This window comes from Salmo salar, chromosome 24 (assembly GCF_965601325.2).
Source record: "Salmo salar chromosome 24, fSalSal1, whole genome shotgun sequence".
NCBI lineage: Eukaryota > Metazoa > Chordata > Actinopteri > Salmoniformes > Salmonidae > Salmo > Salmo salar.
In genome coordinates this window covers 16,132,818-16,153,443 of record NC_138314.1, presented here as the reverse complement: position 1 = coordinate 16,153,443, position 20,626 = coordinate 16,132,818, and the positions used below count along the sequence as shown (strand labels likewise).

At 45.3% G+C, this 20,626-nt stretch overlaps 1 protein-coding gene across 1 annotated transcript in view; it reads left to right on the top strand.

Moving 5' to 3' along the window:
* The first annotated feature begins 3,328 nt into the window (after positions 1–3,328).
* Positions 3,329–20,626, top strand: part of LOC106585040 (synaptic vesicle glycoprotein 2C) — a 33,407-nt gene continuing 16,109 nt past the window's right edge. The window contains exons 1-2 of the mRNA XM_082968524.1: positions 3,329–3,748; positions 13,318–14,117. Of these exons, the coding sequence (XP_082824650.1) occupies positions 13,511–14,117 (607 nt within the window). The 5' untranslated portion in view covers positions 3,329–3,748; positions 13,318–13,510. The remainder of the gene's footprint in view (positions 3,749–13,317; positions 14,118–20,626) is intronic.

Sequence of the window (20,626 nt, the reverse complement as noted above, 5' to 3'; positions counted from 1 at the left end):
TCTGAGAAGAAGGTGCAATGACCTGGGAGTGGTGATAGACCAGGATGATACTTTGAAACACTGACTAAATTAATAACATTCATTCAATGTTCAGGTTGCATGCCACTATTCTGCAGGTGCAACCTGCAATATCTCAATTGGAATTCTGTGTTGGCGTTTAGTGAAAGCAAATCCCATGCTTCTCACTGAATGCCAACACAGAATTTTAATTCTCCATTATGCTGATTTAATACATTTGAATGATCTTCTAACTGTCTTAGATTATAAAAAGCCTGATCTATGGTTAAGAATGGAGTTACTCCAAGAATGGACCAGACAGAACGCTTCACTGAGACGCAAAAGAAAATGGATGTAACCTACTAAGGCAAGGCTTAATTAGGTAGGAAAGTATACATATACACTGAGTATACCAAACATTAGGAACAATAATGAGTTGCACCCAGAACAGCCTCAATTTTCCAGGGCATGGACTCTACATGGTGTCGAAAGCGTTCCACAGGGATGCTGGCCCATGTTGACTCCAATGCTTCCCATGTGTCATGTCGGCTGGATCTCCTTTGGGTGGTGGACCATTCTTGATTCACACAGGAAACTGTTGAGTGTGAAAACCCCAGCAGCGTTGCAGTTCTTGACACAATCCGGTGAGCCTACTACCATACCCCGTTCAATGGCACTTAAATATTTTGTCTTGCCCATTCACTCTCTGAATGGCACACATACACAATCCATGTCTCAAGGCTTAAAAATCCTTCTTTAACCTGTGTCCTCCACTTCATCTTCACTGATTGAAGTGGATTTAACAAGTGACATCAATAAGGGATCATAGCTTTCACCTGGATTCACCTGGTCAATCTATGTTTTGTATACTCAGTGTATATATATTTTTACTTGGATCAACTTGATGAATGCATGCTTGTAACTAAGCAAGCACAAAACAGTGTTACTTGTAATGTATTTAGTGGAAGTTAAGATTTTAAGGACTGTATCTCATGATTCAGACATTTTATTGAGAGAAAAGTGTGTTGGGGCCTAATTCACAGAATTATCTGAAGACTGCCTGCAATAGAAAGGTAATCAATAATGCATGTATCCAGTGTGTCATATCCACCAACAGGTATGTAGCCTAGCCTACCAGTGTTGGACGTACCAGTACAATTTTGGACCTGCAGTAAACTGTCAAGGTAAGTAGATTATTCTTCATTCTATAGTAGACTAGTAGCATGTATACATGTATTATGCTGGAGTTAAGGTGTTCCTCACCCACACAATCTAAATGAGCACATATCAGTGCATTTAAACCAGCAATGCCCCTGAAAATGTACACACACGGTAATAGTGGGATTGTTATGGCGCAAATTCAGCACTGAAATAATTTCAGGACCGTGGACAGCAGCCATTCCCAGAGAATGGCTTTCAGGGCCATGGACAGCGCCGAATGAAAACCTGTTGTCGCCTTGTTGGCCTTATGTGGTTATAAACAATTTACACATAGCCTAACGCACCACTGCTTTTTAACGGAATAAGCTAGCCTACTTTGTTTTCAACATTATACCAGCCATGGTCTACATATGTTTTCAAAGATTTAAGAAAGATAATTACTCATTTTTGTCAAGGGAACTTGAAAACATTGCAGTAGGGTAAATTGTGTTTTCTTTAGCTTACACTTCACGCTGTTGGAGACTGGCGGGAATTATAATTTGGCACAATGGTTTGCAACAGGTCGAGCTGTTGGAATTTGGAACGATGCCGGATAGAACAAAGCTGACTCCATAAAACACAAATGAGCAAGATACTGCAACATAAACACAAGGCTATACTACCTAAACGTTTCAGCAAATACAATCTGTTTACAGCACCATTTATTTGCCTTTCAAATGGATGCCATTCATCTTTGGCCTGTCATCGGAAAGATATGACATTTTTAAAATGCATTTGTAGAATAGCATGAGTTCTTAAATCTGTAGAAAATGTGTTTGCTTAGAGTCATCTAAGAACTGTCTGTTAAAAAGTCCTGCTCTGGAAATCAAAACCTCGCATCATATCGCATATAGGCAGCGCTTGACTTGGGATGAAAGAAGTGCACGAGCTGTCTTTTTCCAAGTCGGTCCATTAGACTATGTTAACCGAAATTCACAAATAATGCTATAGAGACTTCTGATTATTCACTATTAATAGTTCATACACATTTTCCATGACTTCTCCATGACTTTTAACCAAATGTTCATGACTATTATTATAGCCTACATGAAAAAGTAAGCATTATTGACGCTGGAAGGCTGCTGTGTCTGATCCCATGAAGGCCTACCCTCTCCTGCTATTGTGCCCTTTTTGGGGGGCACTTAACCCCCCACAAAGTAAAACTGCACATGTTGTTCATCTGGAGAGCTCCTGGGTGTGCAGGCTTGGCTTTTTGAGCCAGCCCTGAAACACCCAAGTCTGCCTATCAAGGTCCTGTTGAGCATCTGACGTTTAAGCTACAATGTGGTTAGACCAGGGCTTGAACAAAAGCCTGCACACCCAGTAGCTATCCTGGAGGATGGTTGCCACCCTTGATGTAAAATATTTCAACATTACAACCAAATACTTTATAAAATGATTAACTCATTCAATGAATCAGGGATCAGATGGATAAGGTTGGCTACTTCAAAGCAAGGTATCTAACTAGACATGTTTATATATAAGGCTCAAATATTCATGTTTCAGGGGAGATCAATGCACAGGAAGTTATTTGTCAATTAGGCTATTCTTAGAAATGTTTTACCGTTATTGCAATTACATGCCTACTGTTTAATAGAGGGGAATCCTAGCTTTCCAACGGTGCACATTTATTTAGGCTATCTACCGTCCCGGTGGAAAGACAACTACATTAATGCTGAGCTTTAGCTATAGTTAAATAGCGAGATAACTGCTACAAGTTATGTTTTGAATTGGCTATCTAGTTAGTCTGTTCGTCTGTCATTATATTATACTTGCTGCTGAAATGTCGCTCTCTCTTCCGGCATCCGCCCACTCGCACTGGCACACACGCAGCACACACATACACGCACTGAAGGGTCCGATAATGGTTGATATGTAGAATTGTAAGTGATTGATAATATTAAAAAGTATGTCTTCATGAATTACATTAACAAAAATTATTACAATAATTTCCAGGACTTTCCATGACCATACAACCTCTAATTTGACATGTTGGAACAGCGCATCATGCGCATTCAGGTTGGCGCATTTTTAATGTGCACAATCTCAGACATTCTACTGTCACACACAGATTCACAGACTAGCGGCAAATAAACTTGAACAAAGTGGGATCAGGAAATTAATCCCTACTCCCTATTGCTATTCAATGCAGATCCGGTACGCAATTCCCCCAAAAAATAGAAGTGCCGGTACGGCGCTCCGGACAGCTCTGGCCCAAGTCAAACACTACAGTCCGTCGCAGTGTTTCACGTCATGCTCCATCTAACTACATTGTTCCATTTCACGGAATTGCCGGCATCACTCAATTGAAATACAATTATTGATTGCACTCTCTCCTAGCTCTCCCCGTCCCTCCTACTTCTCTCTCTCTCTTTTCTTTCCTGAAGTACTGCAGGGAGAGAACAGCATCGAAAAAAACACCGGCAGACAGCAACTACCTCAGTTCTACAGTGGGACACCAGCAAATTTACATTCACAAGACACAAGCAACTCGCCTGGTGCAATGGCTAACAACCAGCGCAATCCACTTTTCCTCGCTCCTTAATCAACGGTAAGCGCTTTAATTTCTTGAGGTAAAACTGAGATTTGTATTTTTCAAAAAGCCTAGCCTACAGTGTTTCCTTTATTGTTTCATATAGACTTTCTGGGAATGCAGAATCATTTTCACTATAGGCTAAGTGCAAAGTAGGCTAATGTAGCAAAATACACTTTGATATTGAAAGTTCCATTGCGTAATTCTAGACTGCAGTGCAACTGTGTGGAGGATGTTGGCAGGGATCCCCACTTTATTAATAATAAAAAGCTACTGCTGAATCTCATTCATAGCCTACGTCTGAAGTTGACCAGCTTTTTCAGTGTTTATACTTGGCTTTTCTTTGGGCTATGCATAGTCCGTGCAATAAATGTGCTTCGAACCATCCAGATACACCACTTGGGAGTATATATAGGCTTCATTTGGGACACTAGCCTATATTGTAGGTTAACGTATAAGAGAAAGTTTGGTTTTAGTCATGTAACATTGTGGCTACCCCTTTACAGACCCACCAAGTAAAGTCATGATGTCCATGATATCTGTTCTTCATTACATTTTATTTCAATTGAAGTCGATAGTTGTCACAGTCTGAAATCTCTGCATGTCTGACAGGAGCTCTCCGCTGCGGTGAATGAGTAGGCTATTACATGACCGTTTACCCCGAGCGCTTATAGCACTCTGCATTACCGCCAAAAAGAGCGCGAGGCTGCGGGTACAGTAGCGTGCTGGGTACTGAGTCATCCGTGGACTGCACCTCAGAAAATGCAACGATAGGCAGACAACCAAAGAGCATGGCCAGTGAACCGGAAATCTGCATCAAAGTCCTTTGTAGGAGCGATATAGGTAGGCTTGCTTGGCAACATTTAAAGGGTAGGGAGCATACACCTAACCACATGTAACTAATGGATTTGCATTAGTATTAAGCATCACAATTCCCAATGCAAAGTTACACCTCACTTTTTACATTAAAAAAGTTATCAGAATTCATGTCAGGGTGTGATGTAATATGGAGGCCCTGGGAAGCAAGCCTATTCCCTATAATGTAGAATCCAACAGAAATAACTTCAAAAGTATAATTTAAAATTAAGCCAAAACGTTTAGAATCATGACTACTGGTTTCAATTTAATTTTCAGCCAACTTACAAGCAAATACTTTATGAATTTATTGTTACAAATCAGCTTGCAAGGTTGCTAGCCAACTAGCCTGCTAATGTTAGCCCTACTAGCCTGCTAACATTAGCCCTACCAGCCTGCTAACATTACTTTAGCACTGCATTAGTCAGCCAGTTACTATCAACACCTAGCTTACAGCTACATTGAAGTAAACCAATGTTTTGGAAATAAATAATTCAATCTTACCATTTATCAAATAATGTTACCAGTATTTAAAGTTATCTTAGTCGGCAAGCCAGACAGCTAAATTTAGTTATTTTAGCCTGCCAGCTAGCCTATACAGATAACTACCCTAGCTTACCAATGTTGACCATCACCACGGTCAACATAGCTAAGTAGTAAGCCAGAGAACAACTTGTCTAGTACAGGTAGGAACCCACAAAACACACACAAATACGCCACCAGATATAACGTAGAGAGAGCGGAGAAATACAGATTGACGGCTGAGTTAGCTACCAAAGAAGAGTCAGAGAGAGGCCTTCAGAGGGAGAGGTCGTTTCACCGGCCGAGGGAGAGTCAGCGAATCCAATAGCGATATAGTGAGGTAAATCCACATTGAATTTACCCGGTTTATCTCCATCACTGCTGACACTTGCGGTGTACCGGCAGGTCGGTAGGAAACAGAGGTTGCAGGGTTCACATTCACACATGGCACAGCACCTGGTTTCATTCAGTCTCATTCCGAATCCTGCCTTCCACTGGTTAAACTAAGCCATCGAAGTCCTCCAGAGTGAAGTGAGCACTGTACACAGTAGATGTGCGCACGGTTCCCTTACTCCAATCTGCTCGCTTCAACCGGACAAACCAGTCCCACTTCAAAGCTAGCTTCTTATTTTTGGGCCATAAATGAGTCGTAACCCCATCCTTGTGGGTATTACTGCACTATGTGGGTATTACTGCACTAGCTACGGATGACAGAAAACAAATACAACACTCACTCGCTAGCTCATCTACTGCTAAGTGCACAGAACAAGAGGTGATGCAGTTTTTCGCATGCATTTACAGTGCATTCAGAAAGTATTCAGACCCCTTGACTTTTTCCACATTTTGTTACGTTACAGACTTATTCTAAAATGTATCAATTGCTCAGTTTGGCCTGGCGGCCAGCTCTAGGAAGAGTCTTGGTAGTTCCAAACTTCTTCCATTTAAGAATGATGGAGGCCTCTGTGTTCTTGGAGACCTTTAATGGTGCAGAATTTATTTGGTACCCTTCCCTAGATCTGTGCCTCGACACAATAATGTCTCGGAGCTCTACGGACAATTCCTTCAACCTCAGGGCTTGGTTTTTGCTCTGACATGAACTGTCAACTGTGGGACCTTATATAGACAGGTGTGTGCCTTTCCAAATCATGTCCAATCAATTTTATTTACTACAGGCGGACTCCAATCAAGTTGTAGAAACATCTCAAGGATAATCAATGGAAACAGGATGCACCTGAGCTCAATTTCGAGTCTCATAGCACTGGGTCTGAATACTTATGTAAATAAGCCATGGCTTTCAGATTCAGGAAAAAGCTGGAAGATCTCCAACCAGTTAACCAATCAATCACCGATCAATCCCAAATCGTATAGTTTTGTCACTCAAATCTAAACCCAAATCGTTTTCTCCCAGGTGGACCATACTCTCTAGCAACCCCTGTCAACTCAAAGCTACATCATTGAGAGAGGTAGTTAATTGACACTGGTCCAATGACAATGCAGTAAAAGTGGAGGCCTCCAAATAGACCCTGTGAGTCAGCCATGCAAGTAACCCTGTCTAAGCACTAAGCAAATTAACAATTTACAGATACATCATTTGTATATCTGGGATGATTGAACCTGGTAATGTAATTATTTGGCATCATACAGTAATGTTATTCAGCCACGACCTCTGAACTTCGCATTCTATCTCCAGTTAACATTTGAACCACATCATTTTCTGCAAAAATGTCCTGCATAAATTCTTTAATCTCTTCACATATACATGTGTGTCTCCATTTTCACAATTTTCTCTCTTTGTGTAATTTGTGGTGGTACAAAGAAGTCCCTTTCCTAACCGGTGTCAGGCTGGTGAATCACTGCCAAAGACTATAGTGTAAAAGCCGCATCCAGCAGCGAGTGGCGTGCTCGCCGTCTTCTCTGTTCGAGCTCTCTGTGTTTCCTAGCTCTGCAGTGAGGGGCTGGCATGGCTGGGTGACCATATGTCCACCGCTCAGATCAAACAGGAACCAGTGTGTGTCCACTGGGAACCAAGGGACAACACCTACAGTACACTGTTTGGATCCTCCCTCCCTCCCTGACTCAAATGTGACTCTGTTAACTATTATGTGACATAGTAATAGTAAACGGGAACTAGGTGATATTGTAATACAAATCCCAAAGATGAACAGGGTGCAGTTATCTGATATCCATTATGTCCTGCATCTGTGAAATCTGCCGGATGTGTGTATACTACCTTGGCTTGAACTGTGAATGCTCTATATGCGATCCTCCTTTTTTGTTGTAGGTCACAACATAGTGTGTGTAGAGTGCATATATAAGTGCCATTCATTTTGACCAGCACCATCACGTGACGTCACAACACCATTAGTTCCATTCAATGCAGTGGTGGCTGAGGGAAGCTATCTATTATTATAAGCATGGGGTGAATTCCTACTGTATGTCTTATCTCCACTGAGCACGAGATTCATTGAAGTCAACAATAATATTTATAATTCTGGTTCTTACAGAGAAAAAAGGTATTGCCAACCTGCAAAAGTTGACTTCAAGCCATTCGCCATCATCAATATATCCTTGTGAAGGTTGACTCTGCACTACAGAGCACTATTGAAGCAGGTTTCCTCCAGGTCTAATCTGTATACCCACATGACTAGTTTGCCTTAGCTCTCGTCCATTCCTCTCTCACTTTCTTTACTCTCCTTTAATCTCTCTCACTCATCCCCCTCTTCTCTCCCTTCAACCCTCTCTCTTTCTTTCCTGCCATCCCCTCTCCTCTTTCATCTCAACTCTTTCCCCCTCTCCCTCTCCCCATCTCACCTCCATATCGCTCCCCTCATCCTCCTGTCTCCATACCACTCCCTTTTCCTATCCCTCTTTATACATCTCTCTTTTCTATGTATTCCACCATTCTGCTCTCTCTCTCTCTCTCTCTCTCTCTCTCTCTCTCTCTCTCTCTCTCTCTCTCTCTCTCTCTCTCTCTCTCTCTCTCTCTCTCTCTCTGTCTCTCTCTCTCTCTCTCTCTCTCTCTCTCTCTTTCTCTCTCTTTCTCTCTCTCTCTCTCTCTCTCTCTCTCTCTCTCTCTCTCTCTCTCTCTCTCTCTCTCTCTCTCTCTCTCTCTCTCTCTCTCTCTCTCTGTCTCTCTCTCTCTCTCTCTCTCTCTCTCTCTCTCTCTCTCTCTCTCTCTCTCTCTCTCTCTCTCTCTCTCTCTCTCTCTCTCTCTCTTCTCTCTCTTTCTCTCTCTCTCTCTCTCTCTCTCCACTCTCAGTAATGGCATCAGTGTCTGATGAAATCTCCTAACTGAAGACATCCCAATCCCAGGCTCCGTCTTACAGATGAGGTCATGCACTCTCCGTTTTGATGCTGATGGAACAAACCAACTGCCAAACTGTCCATCCATGCTTGTCTTTCAAAGGGGAGGACATCCACAAGTCAAACATGACTAAGATGGAATATATTAATCATTTCTGTTTAAATAGATTGCTTCCCCTACATTGCTATTATATCCACCATAGGATTTTATGATCTCATGAAAATAAAGGAAGTGTTCACTGCCTTCAGTCGGTGTGGATCAGGAAACCTGTAAACTTCTCCTGCAAGCGTTTGTTTTTCATTCTAACCTCCTGCTTGTAAAAGTAAAATGGCCTTGTGTCAGGTGATCTGTGTCATGAATTCAGGCCAATTTGAGAAAGCAATATATTGTGATATAAACTAACTGTGGGGCACCAAGACCCATTTGCAAGCAACACCACTGAAGACACAAATGGCCAACACGATATATTCAATGTAAAACCAATGTTGCTAGCTAGTAGCTATATCTCTTCCAGTCTTGACTCAGATGGAATGGAGTGCAGGAATTCCTGACTCAGTGATATACTCAACTAATCATGATCCTAAGGGATCTATAGCTCTTAGCATTGTTGATCTCAGCCAACCCCAAAGTAGTTTTTTCCCTGTTAACCCCTCTGTATGCCAGTCCACACTCTCCCGTGACAGTGGTACCCTGCTAGGGAAATCTCTGGGCGTTGATTGCCTTGTCAGGCCTGGTGCAGGAAGACATCACAGTGTGAACTGAAATGGGTTTGGTAGGAATGGAGGAGATGGAGAATGGATGGGGTGGGGATGGAGAATGGATGGGGTGGAGATGGAGAATGGATGGGGTGGAGATGGAGAATGGATGGGGTGGGGATGGAGAATGGATGGGGGTGGAGATGGAGAATGGATGGGGTGGGGATGGAGAATGGATGGGGTGGGGATGGAGAATGGATGGGGTGGGGATGGAGAATGGATGGGGTGGAGATGGAGAATGGATGGGGTGGGGATGGAGAATGGATGGGGTGGGGTGGGGATGGAGAATGGATGGGGGTGGGGATGGAGAATGGATGGGGGTGGAGATGGAGAATGGATGGGGTGGGGATGGAGAATGGATGGGGTGGGGATGGAGAATGGATGGGGGTGAGGATGGAGAATGGATGGGGTGGAGATGGAGAATGGATGGGGTGGAGATGGAGAATGGATGGGGGTGGGGATGGAGAATGGATGGGGGGTGGGGATGGAGAATGGATGGGGGGTGGGGATGGAGAATGGATGGGGTGGGGATGGAGAATGGATGGGGGGTGGGGATGGAGAATGGATGGGGGTGGAGATGGAGAATGGATGGGGGGTGGGGATGGAGAATGGATGGGGGTGGGGATGGAGAATGGATGGGGGGTGGGGATGGAGAATGGATGGGGGGTGGGGATGGAGAATGGATGGGGTGGGGATGGAGAATGGATGGGGGGTGGGGATGGAAAATGGATGGGGGGTGGGGATGGAGAATGGATGGGGGGTGGGGATGGAGAATGGATGGGGGGTGGGGATGGAGAATGGATGGGGGGTGGAGATGGAGAATGGATGGGGTGGGGATGGAGAATGGATGGGGGGTGGGGATGGAGAATGGATGGGGGTGGGGATGGAGAATGGATGGGGGGTGGGGATGGAGAATGGATGGGGGGTGGGGATGGAGAATGGATGGGGGGTGGAGATGGAGAATGGATGGGGTGGGGATGGAGAATGGATGGGGGGTGGGGATGGAGAATGGATGGGGTGGGGATGGAGAATGGATGGGGGGTGGGGATGGAGAATGGATGGGGGGTGGGGATGGAGAATGGATGGGGGGTGGAGATGGAGAATGGATGGGGGTGGGGATGGAGAATGGATGGGGGGTGGGGATGGAGAATGGATGGGGGGGTGGGGATGGAGAATGGATGGGGGGTGGAGATGGAGAATGGATGGGGGTGGGGATGGAGAATGGATGGGGGGTGGGGATGGAGAATGGATGGGGGGTGGGGATGGAGAATGGATGGGGGGTGGAGATGGAGAATGGATGGGGGGTGGGGATGGAGAATGGATGGGGGGTGGGGATGGAGAATGGATGGGGGGTGGAGATGGAGAATGGATGGGGGTGGGGATGGAGAATGGATGGGGGGTGGGGATGGAGAATGGATGGGGGTGGATGGAGAATGGATGGGGGGTGGGGATGGAGAATGGATGGGGGGTGGGGATGGAGAATGGATGGGGGGTGGGGATGGAGAATGGATGGGGGGTGGGGATGGGGCGTTACAACCAAGTAGAGACGTATGTTTTTGGTTGATCATTTTGTTTGTTAAAACATCCTTTTTCAATCAGTACACACATTTTGCACACTCGGTAGGAAGGTACATAGGGCCTAGTTTGGTGAAATGCCTTACCTACTGTATATAGTTAGGGCAGTTAGGTATGTTTGAAGGAGACTAGGTAGAGGTTTGGAGTGATAACTAGTTAGTTAGTTTGACAGGTGGATACGCCGGGACGGTGGAGGGAGAGGTTGAATGGAAGGGTATAAATGAACAGAAGAAAGTAGTGCGAGGTATAATGGATAGAAAAGGGGAATAGGGTAGGGGAGTGATAGGCAGATCAGATGTGAGGAGAAGGATGTAGGAGTGGTATGATAGATGGCAGTGAGACTGCCCCTGTTGGTCTGGCTGTCTGTGCTGTCTCGGTCTCGTCAATGGTGGTCAGGTGAGGTGGACTGTGAGGGCCTTGGTATGCACACATGTCTTCACTGATCCTCATCACCACTGACAGGGGGGCTTGGACTCTGCTCCACAGACTCTCTGACAGACAGATGCTGGACACACACACACACACACACACACACACACACACACACACACACACACACACACACACACACACACACACACTGTGTGTGTGTGTGATCAGTGTGTGTGTGTGTGTGAGAGAGAGAGAGTGCATGAGAGAGTGTGCGTCTGTGTGTGTGAGTGTTTGTGTGCTTGCTTACTTTGCATTTAGAGGTGTGTGTGTGTATGTGTGACCACCCAACTCATGACCTGCATGAAACACTAGGAAGCGTCAATGTCTTGAGAGTCTGTCAGGAGTCTTGACAAGCCACTGGCAGCGCCTGACTCTGAGTTCACATAACAGATGCATTAAAAGTGCAAGCTTCGCTGTCAAGATAAACTGCAGAATGGGCTCCAATAGGAGAGTAGCACAGTATAGCAGGGGGGTTGAGAGAGACAGGTTTGCATATTAAATCTCTGAAGATGGTTATTTAACTTCACCAAACCTGAGTGTCCTCTGTAATACAGCTCAGCGAAGTTCATCAAACTAAGGTTCTCTGCAAAAAAAAGGATCCCAATGACGAGAACGACAAAGCAGTAACACACAGAACCCTGTACTAGTCACAATGATGAATAACACAGGCAATATGACCAGTACATATAAAAGGAGAGTTGGTCTTAACTGCAGAAGCCAGCCACTGAGACAGAAGGGATTAGCAGAGTCACCTTGAATCAGCGTGTCATTCTGCCCAGTAAAATTGTATAATGGGAGCTGGAGCCTGGGAGGTGATTTGTGGCCTCCTGACAGAGCTTCAGTGTTCATTAGGCCCCGTGGAGAGCAGCTCAGAGACACACTGAACGGATGCAGAGATACACACACCCACACTTGTTAATCAAAAATACACCAAAATATAACATTTCAGCACTTGTAATTTGACAAAATAAGGACACACCTCTCAGTCTCTACCAGAATCAACGCCTTCTTCCATTGGATAATTGCTTGACAGTTCCCAATTAACTTCTTTCTTCCCTTCAATCAGCAATGTCTATTTTATGCAGCTGTAATATGAAAGAGTTCAGCCAGGGAGATGAAGTCAATCTGTGATATACTGTAGGTCTTGGTTTACACTTTGATCATTCACAATGAATCACTCCAGGGTTATGTTGGGGTCACACTCCTGCCTGCTAACCTAATGTAGCAGCCGTAAAAGAAACGCCTGAACGGCAATTCTTTCTTTCTGATCCTGACAAGAGGGGAGGTTCTCTTCTGCCCTATTCAACCAATCCAGTAAATGTGGAGGAGGAGTTGAGATGGAGTGTCGCCTTGTTAACATCCAAAAGCGGAAGTCGCGTCACAGGCTCTTTTCATTTCCCCTGAAAACCGTATGTATCCGGTTGTTTCCACTCTGCTGAGGGTGCCCTCTTGCCAACCCAGGCCTCCTCTGACTGGGAAGGCTTCCCCCTGCCCATTGTGTGTGTGCGTGTGTCCTAATTCATGTGTATGAAATCAGTGACATTGCCAAATCAATTTCCTTCGAACACACAGTGTGTGTGTGTGTTTGTACATTATGCTGGTGACACAGAGGCCATTTGCCTTCAGTGTTTCCCGTGGATCCTCCTCATGCATGGATTTAAGGATGACACTACTGTTCCACTTGGGTCACCACACCTGCTCTTATATACCAGCGCTTTATTTAAAGACAAATACATTTTTCCCAGAACCTTGTTTATTAGCTCCTTCTCCAACAGAAGGATCATGACTCAGCATATTTCCTGTCTCTGTTTAAGACCTGAGACTGAAGGAGACTCATGAAATATAGAACAGGGGAGCTCTCCTGGAAATGTAATATACTTCATGAATATAAACTGTGTAATACGGCCAAAGCCATTTTCTTAACATCACTCAAGGAAATTATTAAAGGGGAAAGGGGCAGGCAGGCAGGACAGCGAGCGAATGTTTAAGAGAGTTAGGTGTCAGTGCTGTTTTTCTGCAACACCTGTTTGTCTGGTTATGAATGCAGCTGTCGAAACTTCCCGAGTTATTCACCTTATCTGACTGGAACCTCTCTCTCTCTTTTGCGCTTTCTCTCCCACCCCCTCTCTCTCTTTCTTCCATAGCTTGACCAATGAACACCATAGCCAGTGAGGGTAACTTCCTGTGGTGACTGCAGACTTCAGGGTTTTCCCTGTTGCATCTCCAGACCCACCACTTTGCTCTGCTCCCAAACCTCTCTGCCGGATTCCATCCATCTCCCTCCGCCCTCTTCCTACCCCCCTGTACTCCCACTCCTGAACCTCCATCAGAGCTAAAATGGACGACAGCTACGAAAACAGGACTTCCTTAGTGAAGGGGGCCAAGGACATCGCCAAGGAGGCCAAGCGGCACGCTGTGAAAAAGGTCAACAAGGTTGTGGACAGCACCACAGACGAGTACTCCCAGCGCAAATACAGCCGTTTCGAGGACGAGGTGGACGAGGGGGACGACTTTTACCGTAACCCTCCCAGGCAGGACGGAGGCTACAATGACAACGACCAGGCCAGTGATGCCAGCGACGCCACAGAGGGCCATGATGACGAAGATGAGATCTACGAAGGGGAGTACCAAGGAATCCCAACGGCCGGAGACAGGCGGGCCAGGGAGGGGCAGGTGGCTCTGGGGCAGCCCGTCACAGACAGCCTGAAAGATCGTAAGGAGCTGGAGCAGGAGAGGCAGGCGGACGAGGAGGAACTGGCCCAGCAGTATGAGCTGATCATCCAGGAGTGTGGCCACGGCAGGTTCCAGTGGCAGCTGTTCCTGGTGCTGGGCCTGGCCCTCATGTCAGATGGGGTGGAGGTGTTTGTGGTGGGGTTCGTTCTACCCAGCGCCGAGACGGACATGTGTGCTCTGGGTGGCTCCAACTCCAGATCTGGATGGCTAGGTAAGCAGTTAGGGGTGTGCGTGTGTGTTTAAAACATGAGTGCTTAGCAGTTTTTGTAAGCTTCTGTAAGATCACAACAGGATTAAATTACTGTTGTCTACAGAGTACCGTGTAACGGTACGTTGGTTTCTGTGTCTTTGTTGAGGGACTAGTTTTCCCAATGTGTTCACTTGGAGTCACACTAGTCCAGATGGCTGCAGGTCTGTAATCCATCACTATCGAGTCTGACATGACATGTGTGTCCAGGGGCTGCCTGTGTTAATGTCATACTGTAAAAACATAGAATCAGTCAGCCCTCCACCCCCTGCACAGTGAGACATGGCACAACTACTTTCACTGCTCCATGCTCCGCTTACCCTTATTCATGTCCTCCCTCCCTCCCTCCCTCCCTCCCTCCCTCCCTCCCTCCCTCCCTCCCTCCCTCCCCCGATGAGGTGACTCAGGTTGAACGGGATTGTGTTTGTCTGTGTGTGTGGTGGAGTTACTTTGACGTTGTTGGAGTCCAATGTGATCATCATCAGATGTGTCTCTTTTCATTTAGTTTTGTCATTTTTCTTTTTCAGAGCGGGGTTAGAGCTACAAAAATATTCAATTAAACCCGTCCGCATCCTCCCGTCCCACCCGGAAACCATGATTTTCTGTGGAATATTTCATTACACATCTGTGTATTTTGTATACAAACAACACAGGTGTCAGTGCTTTGGTGGTTGGTTAGTTCAACCTGAGTTTACTTAGTTGTTTCCATGCAGAGCCATCGCAGGGAAACATGAATAACATCGTAGAGACTGAGGCTTTGCATCGCAAGCTGGTCAAACTGAGCCCAGTGTAACAGGATAATACAATCTGAAAAATTAAATGAAATCAATCTGATTAAATTACAGAATCAAATTTGTACCTAACAGGATCCCACAGGAATCTTAACTGCTGCATGGGAACAATGGAGGAATGAGAAAGTACCTCACCTCACTTTCCACCTCCTCTGTTTTCTTCCCTTTCTCTTTCTGTAACTCTCTTTCCCTTTCCTTTCTTAGTCTCTTTCTCCTTTGTTCTCCCTCCTCTTTTTTGTCTCCTTCATTCTGTCTTTACATCTCTCCCTCCTTCCTCCTTTTTACCACTTCCTTCCTTCCTCCCATCCCTATCCCCCCCCCCCCTCTCTCTCTCTCTCTCTCTCCCTGTCTCTCTCTTTCTCCCTCCCTCTGTCTCCCCCTGTCTCTCTCTCTCTCTCTCTCTCACTCTCTCTCTCCCTCTCTCTCTCCCTGTCTCTCTCTCTCTCCCTCCCCCGTCTCTCTCTGTATATGGTAGCCAGCTGGCAGGCTGTGAGTATCTGCGTGGTCCAGGCCAGGGGCAGCTGAGCATGGCTAAACTGCAGTGAGATCGCAGTGCCACTGCAGAGATTACACTACCCGCTGCTACCGCAGAGAGAGTGTGTGTGGTAGAGGGCTGTGGGGTGGGAGAGCGTGTGTGTGTGTGTGGGGGGGGGGACTCTCTTATCGAGCACTCATAGTATCAAAATACTTCACGCCTATCTGGTCATTACCCTTGATGCAAGGGAGCTTAGAAGCATTACTTAGCTGAATGAGTCATCCCATTGTGCTTGCACCCCTGGGCCCAAGATAAGTATAATTTCATAAAGATTTCATTGAAATCTTTGCTACCCCCACCAACCAAAAATATGACAAAGAGACCCAATCTTTTTTTCTGCAGAGGTGGTGGTTTTCTTACGGCAAAAGATGGGGCACGAATCCCATCAAGCCTGACATGATCTGGTACAAATGTGATTACACGCTGCTCAGTGTAAAGGAGCTGAACAGAAGAGAGGAGAGGAGGGGAAAAGGAGAGTGGAGGAGAGGAGAGGAGAGGAAAGGAAAGAAGAGGAAAGATATAGGAAAGAAGAGGAGGACACAAGCAGAAAAAGAAGAGCGGGGAGAGATCAGCACAGTGAGAAAGAAAGCAGACAGGAAATGAAAGAAGATCAGAAGAGAGGAGAGGAGAAAAGAGACGAGAGGATAGGTGAAGAGAGAGTATGAAAACAGTAAAAAATACAAATAAAAGGAAATCACCAGACCGTTGTTTACAGTGACAGAATTAGCTTCAGACAGGCACGCCGTACTCCCCTATACGCAGTATGAATAGAACAGGGCATGCGTTTTGTGTGGCGCTGAAACAGTTTACCCCTGTAAGAGTGAAGAGCATCAAAGCGTGAAATCGGAAAAGAGACCATGATGCAGCTGAGCGCTCTCACTACTGTTAGGGGGCTCCTCAGGATCTGACAGCACAAAAAACACCCCCACCATGCCCCTCTCTCTCTCTCTCTCTCTCTCTCTCTCTCTCTCTCTTCACTTCCTCTCATACACCCTTTCTCTGAACTCCGTTTCCTCTCTTTTTCTTTATCCCTCACTCTCTTATTCTTCACTTCTTTCCTCTTTTTCCGAACTTCTCTCCCTCGTTCTCCTCTCACTATGCTAATTTTCTTTGCCCTTTTCTATTTGTTTCAATCCTTCTCCTTCACCTTCTCTTCACCTTCTCCTTTACCTTCTCCTTCACCTTCTCTTCACCTTCTCCTTTACCTTCTCCTTCACCTTCTCTTCACCTTCTCTTCACCTTCTCCTTCACCTTCTCCTTCACCTTCTCTTCCCCTCTCCTTCATCTTCTCCTTCACCTTCTCCTTCTCCATCTCCTTCACCTTCTCTTCACCTTCTCCATCTCCTTCACCTTCACCTTCACCTTCTCCATCTGCCCATTACAATTTATTTTATTTTCTCTCTCTTTTTGCCCTTCATTGTGAAGTTTACAAGAGCTGCTGAATCATGATACTTAACTGGGTGTATGTGTGTGTGTGTGTGTGTTTTGCTGCACTGTTCAGCTCCAGCACCTCCCCCTTTAGGGTTTGTGTGTTGGTGCGTGTCTGACTGTTTGTTGAACATTCCCCTGTTTTGGAGATGTGTTTTGACATGTCTGTGACCTATGTGAGTGCTTTGGGACTGTTGTGTCTGAGAGTTGTGATGCAAGGTGTTTTTTATGGGACGATGTAGAGTTTTGTTGCCATGTAGATAACCTGTCCAAATCCAAATACTGTATATTCTCTTCACTTTTGGGACCAGCAGCATACCACCCTGCATCCCACTGCTGGCTAGCCTCAGAAGCTAAACAGGGTTGGTCCTGGTCGGTCCCCGGATGGGAGACTGTTGCTGAAAGTGGTGTTGGAGGGCCAGTAGGAGGCACTCTTTCCTCTGGTCTAAAAAAAATATCCCAGGGCAGTGTAGTAGGGTGTCTGTTTTTCCTGTCAAAGATTCAGTCTCATTTCACCCTGTTGAGAGAACCCAATCACCCAGACAGTCATGTTGTTTCACCACCTCCTGCTTGGCCACTTATCACCTCATCATCACAACTCTCCTCTCTCACACCCTCTAGCCCTCACCAGGGAATAGAAACCCTGCCTTTCCCCAGCTATTCTAGATGTGACCTGTGTATAAATGAGGTTTCTATACGGAAGGTAAGGTGAAAGCCTGTGACAGAGGATAACATGTGAATTGACTTGACCCTCTGTTGCCCCCCCCCCCCCCCCCCCCCGTCACTCCCCTGCCATAATAGGACAGGAAGTGGCTACAGATAATGGGGAGCACTGAGCCACTCTGACAAACGGGCTGTCTGTCTCTAAGCTATCCTTAACTGAGGGGTGAATGTCTATTTGGTCATATCTATTCCTATATGTCATTTAGTCTAGCAGTACTTTATTTAGTAACCATGTGTAATGTGTGTAGAACGAACATTCCTAAATGCACTAGTATCATACTTCTTAGAAAGTGTGGCCAACCCTGTTTCACCTCCAGATGCTCTGTCCACTGCTGCTTCCTTCGTGCAGAACAGTTTGTGCAGCGTAATAACTGCTTGGGTTCTTCAGGGGCAAACTAGCGCCTAGCAAAGTGCCTGGTCATAAAAAGAGTAGCAGGAGACTATAGTCTGGAGACTAGAAGCTGCACAGTTAAAGAGAAATATCTTGTCTGAAGTCATACAGCTTTTATGGGTACTTGTGTGGCTGAAAAGCATATAGAGGATACAAGCATATAAATCTAGGTTTTGCACAATCAGTACAGCACTCAACCGTGTGTAGCTGGCTAAATGCTCCTAGACAGTTAGTGAATGGGACGCTAGAGTATTTCAACATAGTGATACTGTAGATGTCTTTCCCCCATGATTCACGTTATTTCCTGGCGCCAGTGCTGAGAAAATCACACCCTCAGATGCTGTGCAGTAAAACACACAACAATCAATACATGAATGAGGTATTCGGACGTCCTCTGGGGGCTATTAGACAGTATGATCATGGTTCAACTGTTTTACTGTTTTATAAGATATCTGGCATCCTAGGCTCCTTTCTCTCTTTTTGAGACAAAAGGGTTATTTGTGGGTGGAAAGGGTTCTTCCTAGAACCATAAAGGATTCCCTTATGGGTAGGGCTGGGAATTGCTAGGGACCTCACCATACGATATTATCACAATACTTAGGTGCCGATACGATATGTATTGCGATTCTCACGTTTCTAGTATTACGATTAGATACCGTGATTTTATTGCAATTTGATGTTCCAAACATATTACATATATGTCTGCTGCAGCCTCCCGAGTGGTGCAGGGGTCTAAGGCCCTGCATCGCAGTTGCTAGCTGTGCCACTAGAGATCCTGGTTCGAGTCCAGGCTCTGTCGCAGCCGTCTGCGACCGGGAGACCCATGGGGCGGCGCACAATTGGCACCGCGTCATCCGGATTAGGGGAGGGTTTGGCCGGCAGGGATGTCTTTGTCCCATTGCGCTCTATCGACTCCTGTGGGCGCAATGCACGCTGACACGGTCGCCAGGTGTACGGTGTTTCCACCGACACAATGCTGTGGCTGGCTTCTGGGTTAAGCGGGCATTGTGTCAAGGAGCATTGTGGCTTGGCTGGGTTGTGTTTCGGAGGACGCATGGCTCTTGACCTTCGCCTCTCCCGAGTCCGTACGGGAGTTACAGTGATGAGACAAGACTGTAACTACCAATTTGATACCACGAAATTGGGGAGAAAAAGGGGTAAAAATAAAACAACTAAATAATAATTTAAAAAACATATGTCTGCTGCAGAGAGATGAGAGAGCATGAGAATAAAAGTGCTGAAAACATGTTGGCTCACTGTTTAAAAAGAAGATGGAGAGAAAGCTATATGATGAGGTACAGCCGACTAGCGCTAGCTAACGCTACCTAGCAAAAAAAGAAATATATATTTTCTTTACAAATCAATACTTGGAGTCAAAGTATCAATATAATATTGTCCAAAAAACATATAGCAATATGTAACTGTATAGATGTGTTCCACCATCACTACAGAAGGGGACAAGCTGAAGAACCCTCTAAAATGTGATAAAAAATCTATGGTCCTAGTGCATGTGTAACACAAATGTCTGTTGGTCAGGCTGTGTTAAATGGAAATCTAAGGCTTGGAAAACAGTGTGGGGAAAAGTATGGGCAGTATTTGATATATCACTATTATTTGTGTTGTCCCTTTTGTCAGGAAGAGGTCAAGGAGTATGCTGTCTTCCTAATGCCTTGGCTTCAGGGCTGTATCAAGATGGCCGAATGGCTTGCTGACTCTCCCCAAATCCTAATCTCAACCATTAGATCATAAAATAGGACCTCAGATCAGCGACTATGGCCAAGTGTGAATGACCCCAGTTTGACCCCTGAAGTAAGAGAGTTAAGTCAGATCCCCATCTATCCACAACAGTGGGGAGATGAGATCTGAATGAGGTGTATCTTGTTATACCCTGAATTGAAATTATTCGGACCAGACGTCATTGCCTCGGGCTAAATTATATCACACCATGTGTAATCAGAATATGGCCTAATCTATCTGCAATCTGTTCTTTATTGTCATAGCGAGTGAAATTTAAAATACAAATGACAGTGCTTTTGTAATGAGAGAGCTATCCCTTTTCTGTTTACTCGTCAGTTTATATGTTTATATGTCGGTTTCTTATTATATCATTTTTTTTTATTTAGATGGCGTCTGAGTCCTCTTAAGGAGTCATGTTTGACGGAAAAGTCCCTTGACCAGGACTTCACAGCATTCATTCTATCAATGCATGAAATAATTCCATCCTAGAAAAATTCAAAATGGACTGGTAGGCCATAGCAGGACTATGACTAAAGGTGGATACTGTTTAGACTTGAGAAGATGAACATCTTCCTGAGATTAGAGAGGAGCAGGGTACAGGAACAGTACTTTGGCATGAATAATAGAGAAGGATGTCTCATAGTGTTCCAAGACCATGATCAGCAGTGGGTGAAATTCATGCAGAGATCAAGTCACCCTGTACACTGCCTTCAGAAAGTATTCACACCCCTTGACTTTTCCACATTTTGTTGTGTTACAGCCTGAATTTAAAATGGATTACATTGAGATGTATTGTTACTGGCCTACACACAATACCCCATAATGTCAAAGTGGAATTATGTTTTTAGAAATGTTTAAAAATGTATTA